Here is a 12,678-nt window from a genome sequence, read left to right as displayed (position 1 = left end):
ATATATCATTTTCTACCATGATTTCACGTCAATGTGACTTATTTAGATCGTGACGTATTTATTTAAAAAGTTTTACATTTCTTACCGCGAACTGTCTGAAACCTCATATATCCTGTCCGCCATTAGACATTTAGCGTATTGAACAGAACGAAGTTGGGATCCCTCTCAGCGATCCTGGATCCTGAATCGTTTTTACAAGCAGCAATTTATTCCGTCTCAATTAACCCAGTTTCATGAGTCAGCTCGTCCCGGCGCCGGTCCACGGGCGTTTTCATTTAATTACGTTCCTGCTTATCGTCGTTATCCAGAGGATTTCAGGCTGAGTTGAAATAATATTTACAACTGGTCGCTGAGTGATTGATACAATCAGTCAAAAATGATCTATAATCGGTCACGTTGCAAAGTTGAAAATTGCTAAATTTGAATAATTTGTAAAAATCACAACGTCCTTCGAAGCAATAAAACTCATCAAAGACACACGATGACCACAGTGAAAAAAAAGATTCCTACTATTGTTACAAGACCTATTATTATTAGAATTTCAACAATAGCGACTCAGTTTGCCCACTGCTCATATTTTCATATCGCGTGATTAAAAACTTCAAATAATCCAGAGCACTATTTCTCCAGTTATACCTGAATAACCCAAGTGAAAAATCCTAGATTAACTTATATATAGAGTCTCTGGTAGTTTCAGTTTTAAGTGAGGTTAGATTGTTACTTGTCATAGGTTAGGTTAGGCGGTGCCTATGCTCTCCGCGATATTGCGTAAAAATGAATTTTGATCACGGGCCAGCAAATGCGACTTCCACCGGTAAATCAAAGGAATCCCGACGGCGTCACCACGGTTTAGTACACGAAAAATAAATTCCAAAAAGTAAGTTCGTGCTTCGAGAAATCAACCAGGACTTATTATCTGCTGGTGCTGGTACTGCTATTCGCTTCTCCGACGTTCTACCTAACCTAACCTAATACATATGTATATAAAATGATGTAGTATAACACGTAGTAGCAAGTGCAGTTTCCCCAGTTGGAATTCCTCCTCAGCTTTGAAACTTCGAAATCGAGTTCCGATCGACGTTGGCCCAGTTTCACGTTCCAGTCGTAAACAAGACCCGTTTTTACATATTCCAAAGAATTTGTTCTGGATACATGTGAGTCTGCTAAGAAAATCATTAGGATGTTGAGTAGTCAATATATCAAAGTGAAAATTAATTTTTAATCTCCATTCACCTGCAGTGATTAGTTTCAAATTTTTCTGAATGTCTTTTTTTAATTTCATTTTGCCGCGAGAAAACGGCTAGTTCCTACACGAAAATATTTTATATATTACATGTAATTGAAAATATATGTCGACACATATGTTCACGTTTATATGTGATATACATTTAATTTGTATGTAAAAATGTACATTATTTGTACAATAACTATATACAAATTATATGCCAAATAAATTTGTTTATATGAGTGTACATATTCTACTGTGAATATAAGATACAATATATATGCATATACGTATGCGTGCATTATGGACCGGTACATATACACAGAAACGACAAAACAGAATACAATTAATTATTTATATTAAACACAATGGGATTAAATGTGAAATGATTATACGAATCAATATTGGTATAAATATAGTACATATACATAAATATATGTAATATATATTGTATTTAAGTATGTTATATATAAACCAAAATGTGAACATATACATTGATCGATATATGAGCCGACATATATATTAAATATACAGGGTGTTCCGAAATTACCTGACCAACGGGGTATGGCGGTGTTCGGGAGGCACCACTGATCACGAAAATGACCTTCTTTTTCTCCGGAAGGTCATAGTTTTTAAATGGGAGCAGGTCAAAGTTGACCAATCAGAGGGAGGCGTCAAGAGAAACGTAGGCACCTGAGTGAACTCTGAGTTTTCTTCCCTCGCTTTTGTTTCTCGGTGGTTTCGTGCAGGATGACGTCAGCTGAAGATATGCCTATTGGAAACAAGAAACAAGAAACAAGCCACCGAGAAACAAAAGCGAGGGACGAAAACTCAGAGTTCGTAGGTGCAAACGTTTCTCTTGACACCTCGCTTTGATTGGTCAACTTTGACCTGCTCCTATTTAAAAACTATGACCTTCCGGAAAAAAGGAAGGTCATTTTCGTGATCAGTGGTGCCTCCCGAACACCACCATACCCCGTTGGTCAGGTAATTTTGGGACACCCTGTATATTTAATATATAGGCTACAAATATTTATCGCATATATGCATCAATTTATATGTGTAAATATATATGTGAAATATATTTGAAATTACATTCACTGTACATATATGTTGAATTTGATATATATTCGACTTATATCCAACATATAATTATTTATAAATTATTTTTGTGCGGGTTACTGTGAAGTAATCGACATTTTTTTTGAAACACGAGGAAACTTGATATTCTAGGCGTACGCTGAGCAGGGCTGAATAAAACCAGGTAAAATGTAAAGTAGTATGAAGTATTGGGTGTTTAAATAATTACATAAGAAGTGTGTAACGAGTGGTTTTAAAAAAAATCGGAAGGTCTTTATACTAAGCAAGTATATTTTTCAAGAATCTTGTTCCTTTATTTCTCTCGAATTTTCATCCAGAATTATTTTAAGAAGGCTTTATCGCGATTATGGTAATACTTCAAAAGTCTTTTACAAAATGTATTCCATTTCCAGGAAAAAAGAAAATGAATAGTAACTATGTATAAATTGACATGTACAAAATGGAATTTGTAAATCATCATTTTAATCAGATTAGTCATCGACTCCCCCTTAAGCCATTTATTAAAGTGAAAAGAAGTAAAAATTTTGAAGTCTCGTGGAAGATTCAAAATCTCTATCTACATAAAACGACCTCCGAACCAGTATACCTATACATACTTATTATGTATAAAGTGACAAAAGTTCTTAACAGAATATTAAAGTGATTAATTATAATAACATAATTAAGTCCAAAGACTTGTTTGGTCTTGCTTAGAAAGTCGTAGTGAGCACGAGCACGTGAAAAGGGCCAAAATCATGAAAAATCCGATTCTAATGTAGTTCAATACTCTGCGCAGGCTCGCAACAAACCAGCGGACGGAGTGGGACACGTGAATCAGAAAGGCACTTCGGGACAGAAAGCCCCATTAACCGGAGGACAGAAAGCCGTGGCAGGAGCGAAAACTGCTACGAAACCGGCGCAGAAGCCAACTGCTCAAAAAGGACAAGTTAAAGTCACACCTAAGGCAGCATCCGTAAAGACTGGAAAGAATAAGAAGAAGGGACAGCGTCAGCAGTACGACTTAATTGTTACCATCAATTTGGTGAGTAATTAGGTAATCAAAATACAAGTTGAACATCAGTATAAAACAGTATGTTTAAACATGATAAAATAGCAAAATTAAAAACTGTCCAGATTCCATATGACAAAATTATAATTCACCTAATTCTATTTACTATATGTAGTAATTCACCTAATTCTGTTCTATGTGTATATTATGCTGAAATTAAAAATTAGAAATTAATTTATCCAGATGAAGGCGGTAATACGGTATAAAAAAAGTTTTAGCAAGACGGTTAAACGTAGGTACTGTATGGTACTACTGGTTCGTCGATAAGGAAACTCTCTGCAAATCCTAATGAAAGTTCATAACGACTATTCTTGCGCGTGCCGAAGCAAATGACGGTGCGAGCACGTAAACGTTTATGATTTATGAATGAATATCGGTGCCTGGTCGTCTCTAGTCACGACACGTGAGTCTAACGAGCTTAATTATGTCGGAGGCACTCCCTTAATTAAGCTAATTAATATTTCACGTTGAAAACCCATGCAGGAACGTCATATACCTCGCGTGCGCTCTATCGTTTCGCGTCAAACGTAAGAAAAGGGGCCGTCACGGAACGTTCTTACGAAAATGTGTGGGATCCAGTTTTACATGGCCCAACTCTACATGGAATAAGGGGATATTATGATTTCTTTGGCTCCTTAACTTGAAATTTGTCTGTGTTTTTATTTTTAGGAGAAACCAAATAGTGTATGAAGCTCATTACACTAACTACTCCAATTCCCGCGACATGAAATCTTTCAGCTGGAAATTCACAGTAGTGGTTTCAATTGATCCTAAAACAACTGATACCCAAGCAAATGATCAACAGTAGTTTGGCCCCTACATATCGCTGGCGGGGCTTATCCCAGCATTACAATATTGTGTCGAACGATTCTTTTTAACTAAAACACCATCAGTATCAATAATAATGCAATACCCTGAATTATTATTGCTCCATTTTTGCCAAAGTTTCTAAACTAAACGTACTAATATAATAATTATTGCACCATTCTTTTCAAATTCAAAGATAATAACAAGAAAAACCGTCAAACTAACTGGCGCTTTGGAAATCGAAGTATTATTTAAAAATTCATATTGTTTATTTCTAAATGTAACACGTCATATTTCGAGAAACTATAGCAGTTAGAGCAATGAACCTCACACGCTATTTTATTCCTCGTAAGAAATACAACCATAAACAATTGTTAAATCAAGAGGCCGAAGAAATGGTAATCTCCTCTTATTCGATGTAGTCCATGTATAGGTAAACGTGTAGAGCTAATCGTCTATAGTTTTGCGTGTACAGTTATTCCGGGTGGAGTTCGCTGTGTGAAACTGGGATGCTCCCTACGAATACATGATATCTAGTGCCGTCGATAATAACGAGAGCTACTTCATCCATGAAAAGTGGCGACATCTTAATTCTTCCCAAAGCTTTTGATCTTCATTCCCCTCTAGTAGGAATTTCATCCTAATATTGTAAATTTTTTAAATTTTAATAAGCATAGATAAATAGAATTCCAAAAATATCAAAGAACCAATATCGAACTGTGTAATTAACTTATCAAATGAATATGGGTATCATATTTACTAGTTATTCAAGTGTATTGTACCACCTGAAAGTGGTTGTACCATAGAAATTAAATAGAGAAGCTAACTTAAATTGATGCAATACTCCTGAATAATCCTATATGTAATACGTAATTGGCATATTATTCATCATGCGAGCAGTAAATAGACGGAAGAAACTTTTTTAATAATTACATACGCAGTAGAAGTATATATAGTTACACATATATGCACATTGTTGAACTAAGTCCAAAATTTGTGTTGAGAGCTACAGAATCACAGAACACACTACACTCGGTGTGTATAAAAACACGAGGAGACAACCAAGCAGCGTATTAAGGCATCTGCACACCGAATATACGAATAGAAAAAGACATAGACAGAGAAGCTTCGCGTGAAAGTGACCATTTGGTATTTGCCAGTGTGAATCGACATGTATAACGACAGGGACACAAAGCTGCGCGAGTGCCGACCAATCGCGTCGCTCGGCCCAGTTTAAAAACAGCCGAAGGCTACACGAAGACAGGCATCTTTATCATTTTCGAGTTTAACGTAAAGAAGAGCTCTGTGACGAATTATGACAAGTGATATGGAGTACAGTGGCGGTTGACAAACGTGAATTTTATTCCTCTAATTGGATCTAACCTCTCTATTTTCGTCACTGTTTTGCACCTGGCTTTTCCGTTTTATCTTTGTGACTTTGAACTTTTTACGTTTTTGTCACTTTCCACCGACACTACGTACGACGGTACGCCGCTCCCAAATAGAATCTCCCAGATTCTTATTTAAATATTTAATCCCGAATTACGGCCGACGGAAGATAAACATTGATTTTACTCTAGACAAAATATCGGACGCTCAACCGTTCACGAGTCTACGAGTATTACCTTTGGCTAGCGCGATAAAAGATTCCGGCGACTTCGCCTTCAGCGGCTCAACTGTGTAATTTGCCTCAAGTATTGCGCTGATAGAATTTTATTACGATACGGAACAAACTTGATTAACATATTATCAGTGTGTTGTCTACCTACTGGAAAAGTCTCTAGATTTTTCGCGGGAGTTTTTAATTTGAAAATGGCGGAAGGCACGTGCACGGAAAAGAAGTACACGCACGAGTACGGAAGATTGAGAAGACTTACCAGCAAGATCGATGGCCAAATCAGACAGATCAGCGTAAGTGATCCGTAGATCGTGGGTAGTCAAACAAATATTATTTTATAGATGAAACATCAAAACGAAACGATAGTAACCAATTCAACCTGTGACTTAAATTCTCTTAAAACTTTATTATAAATTTTACCACCTAAATTACGTAAACACTAATATGAGACCGAGTATTTTGCCTTTATTAGTCTGCTATAAAATGGAAAATTTTGTCTTGTGGCCGATTTGCGCTCGTGAAACCTGTAAACGTCGGACCTCACATCTGTCAGCTTATTTATAGCAAGCCGGAAGTAGGTGGTGCTATTAAATTTCTTCATTCTTTTCGTTGTTCTCTTCTTTACTTTTATTTTCACGTCATCACTTCGTCTCTCTTTTTCACCAATTCAGTTTTCCTATTTTTTTTTCATGCTTGTACATCGTTATTTATCGAACGCGGACGACGCTCTCATCGTTGCTAATATCGCGCCAGACATTATTAATAATACGGGAAGTGACCTCTTCGTGGTAGGCAATTGGCCAGATTCTAGCCCACCAGCCTACTGGCTCACCTACTGCTAGTTAGACCTGGCAATTCTTACTTTCAGTGGTGTTTTCATCCCTAGTGGCCTAACGCTATAATGGCCGATCATAAGAGGTACACTCACGAGTATTGCAAACTTCGGCGGCTCACCAATCAAATCGACTTTCATATACGCAACCTCTCCGTGAGTTTATCTTAGCGCATATCGGGAACGTAATTATAATTAATTACGTGCAATTATAATCTAATTGCATATACAATACTATACACACTAAATATTCAGCGTCTCGATATCGAAGACCGTATAATTTATGAATAAAAGTGCTACTGGTGCCGTTCCAATTAATTCTATCGAATATGATAATTGCTATAACTCTCATCTACAAGTGCATCGTTTTTGCAGTGTACTACATGACAAAAACAACATTTTTATATTGCATTCATGTTTGGTGTGATAACCAAGAGACATAATTTATTTTATCTTCTTTCAGTCTGAATATGGTCTCACGGAGGATCAAGTTGCGGGTAAGTTGATCATTTTTTAGAAGTTTTTTTTTATTAATAATCAAAAATCCTTGTAGCCATTTATTCTAACATTTGCCATACACCCATCCTTTGTTTTACGTTTTTTTTCTTCTTGCCATATGGATATATGTACGAATCATTATGTACACGCGTGGTTGAGTATGGAAACTCAGTATCTCTGTGAATCAACGAACGGAAATTGTTTTATAGATGTGCTATACAGTTTTGATGCAGGTTTTACATCCCTGAAATATATTTTGTAATTTATCTTTAATATATATAATGTCCATGATCCCTTTTTAAATTAATGTATAGTAATGACGATAACAAGCAAGAGATTTCCAAAGCAAAGTTTTGCTAAAAGTTGTTAATTTTCAAATTATTAAAAAAAATGAAGACTAATCTATCAGAAGTCTAATTAGAATTATAAATGTCTAATATATCCTTGGCCAACAACCTAAATTCTATCCCAACTCTAATTCCACATGGATGCAGACCAAAGCGTCTACTAATTTGTGGTACAGTGCCGTCAACAAAATTTGACTCTTGTTACGTACATACTATTACTATGTATATCTAATATCCTTTCATTGGAACCCAAAACTCTCGCTAATAATATCTGAGACGCCTATGTTACGGCTTTTCCCTACTTCGTTAGTCTGACTAATGAGCAAACGCGACTACTCGAAATTTCGAGAATCAAAATTAAAACGAGCTTTCATTGTATTTTATAAAGAGTTTAAAAACGAGCATACACATACATAACCTATATACTATGATATTACATAGGTATACGTGGATATTAACATCCACGTGTATAAGAACCGACTATTATTAAAAATTCCATCAAAAGTAGAAATAGATATGTATCTTTTGAGAATAGCTGTACTGCGAAAGTTACTTGAAATTTTCTCACGGTAAACAAATTTTATGCCAATGGCATCTTATACGGTATTCACGACACGCGCTTCATACTATTCAGAATTTTTTCCCTCGAGCTACAAGACTAGTCGATACGCGATTTACCGATTTGTTAATGTCAATTGAACTTTTATTAGCACTTGATGATAGAAGGTGAGGATAGTGGGGGATGAATGGTAAAAGAAGATCACGTACGAAGGAGCCACAATTAATCATATCAAACGACTTTTTGAAACGCTTACGAAAACAAAAACACCGTATACCAATTTTGAATTGTTGCATGAAAGTTCGAATTTTGCATACAACTGCACTTAAGAAAATCACTTGATTTGCGTGATATTTTTGCACTTTAAGAAAAACACCCGCCACTTGAAAAACAAGCAGCAACGGCGACTGAGAACGAAGTGCAGACGACTGAAAGTTGAAAGACGAATTTGCAACGGCAACTTTGTATATACAAAAAGATAGACATAACAAAGTGTCGACACACAATATCACGATTAGATCGAAAAATAAATTCATCCGACTAAAGCGGATTCTCAACGTGATGTAAACAGAAAAAGCGTATCTTCTTATCGATCCTTAAACAAAATAGTGAATTTCAAAGAGGCCGGATTTCCACCCACGCGCGGACATTTCCGTTTCTCGTATTCGAACGACTGACAACTTGCGAATTCCACCACGTCAAGCCGTCACTCTCTCTTTGCGTGATTCATTGAATTTTTTCTGGTCCAAAGCAAACTTCAAGCGATTGCGAAAACCGGCCTCCCGAAACTGGCCCAGAATCTAAAAGAGCCACGTGGTCGTCGGTGATTGCATAAATTTTGGAATATATTTCAAATTGAAATTTGCCTATCGTAGAAATTTTAACGATTCACCATATAGCATGATGTATTGCACTATTACCGCACTATATTGTATGCAATGTAATGTAGTACGATGTGAGCGGAGTCTATTAAATAAAATACGATGGCAGCCGACTGGGTTCCTGGCTGCTTTCCCAATCAGAAACACTAGAAATTTCAATCGGCACCGTCCAGTGGTATTGCTGAGTTTTAACGCGTTGAAATATCATAAAATTTGGTACCTATATCTAAGGTCAAAGTTCATGAGGATTGATCTTACGTAGATGGTTACTAAAATCTCGTACCATGTATTATATAAATTATTCACTGCCCTTAAAAAACAATTCTTATTATAATAAAATAGCAGTTACTAATTATTAAACCTGTATAAGGTTATTCGCGAGAAAGAGACCACCCGAAGCTGGTTCTACCATAGCAATCAAATGAACAGACTAACTTCAGGTTTTTCGTGAATAACCCTGTATATGTGCATCTGCAATGCTGCAATGATCATCTGTAATCATTCTCGATGGTAAATGACTATCGCATTTTAGTCTAAGGACAAGTACACCGTTAGAACTTCACAGTTTTGATTTTTCAAGAACAAAAGTAATAAAACATTTTACACAAAACATAAATGGAAGCAATTGCGATTGATAGATATGCAATTTTTTTATTCGCCATTTTTTAAAATATTTTTTTAATTACTTATTTGAATGAGCAACGAATTTCGCGTAGTAATAAAAATTAATTTATTTGAAATTCAATTATATGTATTGTAACGTAATTCTTTTACCTTATGATCCGACACCGATAGCAAAACACGCGAGAACGACTATCTTCGAGAACCAACCTACGTTACCTTCGGCCGTCCACCCGTCGTTCGTGCATCCGCAAGCCAGGCGGGCGCCAGTCAATTATTTTTTCACCGGGAACTGACGAGCCGGTATAAACTGGGAGTTGGGGTGGAACAGGCCCAACTCCATCAAGAACGAGAGCTCTGACGGAACCTATCAGACGAGGCGATAGCTTAACGGATCCTGTCCATTTTTGGGGACGCGTAAAATCGAGAAACGCAACCGTAGGTGCTGATCTTTGGGGTCGCGTAAAATCAGCAAACGCAACTGGATACACGAACGGGAGCGGACGGTTACGGAAATGCACGGCCGCTCAGGCTGCTAGGTTTGAGGTAGAGAGGGTCGGAGTAAGAGTTCGGCAAATAGTGCGAGAGACGGAGAGCGACGAACCGAGAACGTATCAGAACGAATCTTAATTGTCTATCGAGATCCCTTCACCAATTACTAAATTGGGAATCCTCACCGGAGCTGGTACAGCTAATCCGTGGAGGCCGAGAACTGGATCCAAAGGGCACTCTGGGGAGCGCTGCACTAAGGCATCCGGAGCCGCCTTGGGACCGTGATTCGAAAAATCACGTCACAGTATATAACTAAAATAAACTTTCGTTATTGCTGGAAAAAGACAACTTGGATGAACAATGGAAGAGGAGAAATGAAGGAGGTATACTGGTCGGAAGGACAAAGATCTTCGCTTTGAAGTTTGCAGATGACGTGGCTGTGGTAGCAGAGGACGCGGAGGGCTGAATGGGATGCTGTGGGTGTTAGCACGATGCAAGTTAATGTGACGAAAACAAAGGTGTTTGTATTCAAGAACGGCGGAAGGAGAAAGAAGGGGGAGGTTGGGAAATATGGGAGAAGTGAAATCGAAGAAGTGGATGTCTATAAGTATTTACGATTCACGTATACGGTAAAAAACTCGTACACGAAGCACTTTAGTAAGCTCGCGGGTAAGGCACAGATCGCTACTAATGCAGTTTGGGGGAATATGCATAGGGCAAACATAGGAAACCTAAAAAGAAGAGCATACCTAATGGACATGATGGTCAGAACGATTCTTATGTACGACGCCGATATTTGAGGAAGGAAAGAGAGGCAGAATATTGAAAAAATGGTAGGGAGATACGCAAAGATGATGCTGGGTGTGAGTAAATGCACAACGGCGTATATTTGACGGATGGAGACGGGCAGGCAGAAATCGGAAGTGGAAGCCTGGCAGAGAGCTTCAAATTATCTCGTAAAAATTCTCAAGATAGAAGACGACCGTTGGTCAAAAATATGTCTCAAAGAAGAATTGAGAAACTGGGAAAATGGGAAGGAATTGAAGTGGATGAAGGAAGTGGAAATGCCATTAAGAAAAGTGGGGGATGGGGAAACATTGCGTGACCTGAGGGAAGGGAGAGAACCGCGAGAACTTTTAATAAGGATGGATCAAGGATGCAAAACAGCTGAGGATCAAACGATGCAGGAGGATTGGAATCGAATTGACGCATCGAGGTACGGTCCAGAGTACAGCGAATGGACAGGTGCGAGGGGATATGAGAAATATTCGGACGAGCACAATTCGAATCTCAAGGACAAAGAACAATGGGCGAGAATTAGGTGCGGTAACGTGGAACAGGCGGGGAACATAGGGTACGGAGACGTTAAATGTAGATTGTGTACAGCGGAGAAAGAAAAATTTGAGCATATATTGGAATGTAAAGACTTTAAAAGAGTAGTAAAAGCGGATTTGAGGATGGAGGTGAAAGGAATTTTGGATGGAGGAGAGGGCGCCCGAACGCAATGGATGCAAATTTTGGGTGGGTCGGTAAGGGTGAAATTGTGCGAATATTGCAGGATATTTGAAAGAACTGCAAGGACGAAGGGGCAAATAGAGCTATGGGAGAATGTGATGGGACGGGGATAGAGCGAGTCATTAGTATTAAGTGAAAAAATCAAAGGATGTAGGGAATTGCATTACCGAAGCTAAGTTAAGTTAAGCGAAAATTTAATATTGTTGAATGGTTGTAAGATTCTTAAGCCTAATAAGGCAAGAACAACTAATAAAAATCTAATCTACAATCTAATCTATTGCTGAAAAATGAATATATATTATATATGTATGTGTGTAGGTGCACATAAAATATTCTCTCACAATGAATGAGACTACACTCTCATATATTTCTTTCTACTTCTATTCTGTATACACAAGTACATATATACACCTCCACAGTATATGGTACATGCCTTTAAATAAATTCCATCTATACAATTCAGCAGGCACAATACCGGGGCAGTAACTCTGAGCAATAAAATAAGAATATCGGTGAAACATTGATAGAAGTTATGAACAAAAAAAGAAGAGAAGAGATATAATATCCAATTGAAAATAGCCGCCCGATTTTCTTTCATCTTTCTAGTAGATATATACCAAACTTATGTATCCAAAAGGCATATTCAAATACGTGAAAATATTTGTCTCGTAGATTTTTCTAAAAATATGTAAAAATATCGAAACGCTATAACGAAAATGCGCGCAATTTAAAATTGGCAAAAATGCATTGGCCATATATTTAAGGGCATTGTGTCTGGCGACGTGCCACGATTGGAACGAATCTCTCTCATGCTCCATTGTCCCACATCCTTCTATTCCTCCCCGTAACAACATGTACCCATGCACCCCATGATTAATAGTTATCTCGATTCCGCGAATTCCAAGGATGTATATACATGTGTATATATACTGCCCTCAGAATCGCTCGTGCTTGCCCATTGCCAAATCGTCGCCAGCTTTTTCCATCCCTATTATTTACAGGCCTCCCTTGGCCATTTTCTTCATGCGAATTTATGGCAACCGCACTCGGGACACCCCGGCGGCATTCGTCCCCCAACAAGTGGTTACGGATATACTTATATTTATTACTATAGAAGTATTACCCCCCCCCCCC

At 37.7% G+C, this 12,678-nt stretch overlaps 1 protein-coding gene across 6 annotated transcripts in view; it reads left to right on the top strand.

Moving 5' to 3' along the window:
* The window catches only part of LOC107265508 (neo-calmodulin), a 98,606-nt gene that overhangs the window by 80,962 nt on the left and 4,966 nt on the right, over positions 1 to 12,678 (top strand). For 4 of the 6 annotated variants that reach the window (XM_015735029.2, XM_025082785.1, XM_015735025.2 and 1 more), the window contains 2 exons: positions 3,102 to 3,347; positions 7,095 to 7,128. In XM_015735029.2, the coding sequence (XP_015590515.1) occupies positions 3,102 to 3,347; positions 7,095 to 7,128 (280 nt within the window). Of the gene's footprint in view, positions 1 to 3,101; positions 3,348 to 5,186; positions 6,093 to 6,624; positions 6,788 to 7,094; positions 7,129 to 12,678 lie in introns of those variants that run through there. The other 2 variants (XM_015735030.2, XM_015735031.2) reach the window with 2 other exon arrangements.

Source organism: Cephus cinctus, unplaced genomic scaffold (genome assembly GCF_000341935.2).
Source record: "Cephus cinctus unplaced genomic scaffold, Ccin1 Ccin1_scaffold0227, whole genome shotgun sequence".
Taxonomy (NCBI): Eukaryota; Metazoa; Arthropoda; class Insecta; order Hymenoptera; family Cephidae; genus Cephus; species Cephus cinctus.
The sequence above is the reverse complement of the archived record's forward strand: the minus strand, read 5'-3'. Positions and strand labels throughout refer to the sequence as shown.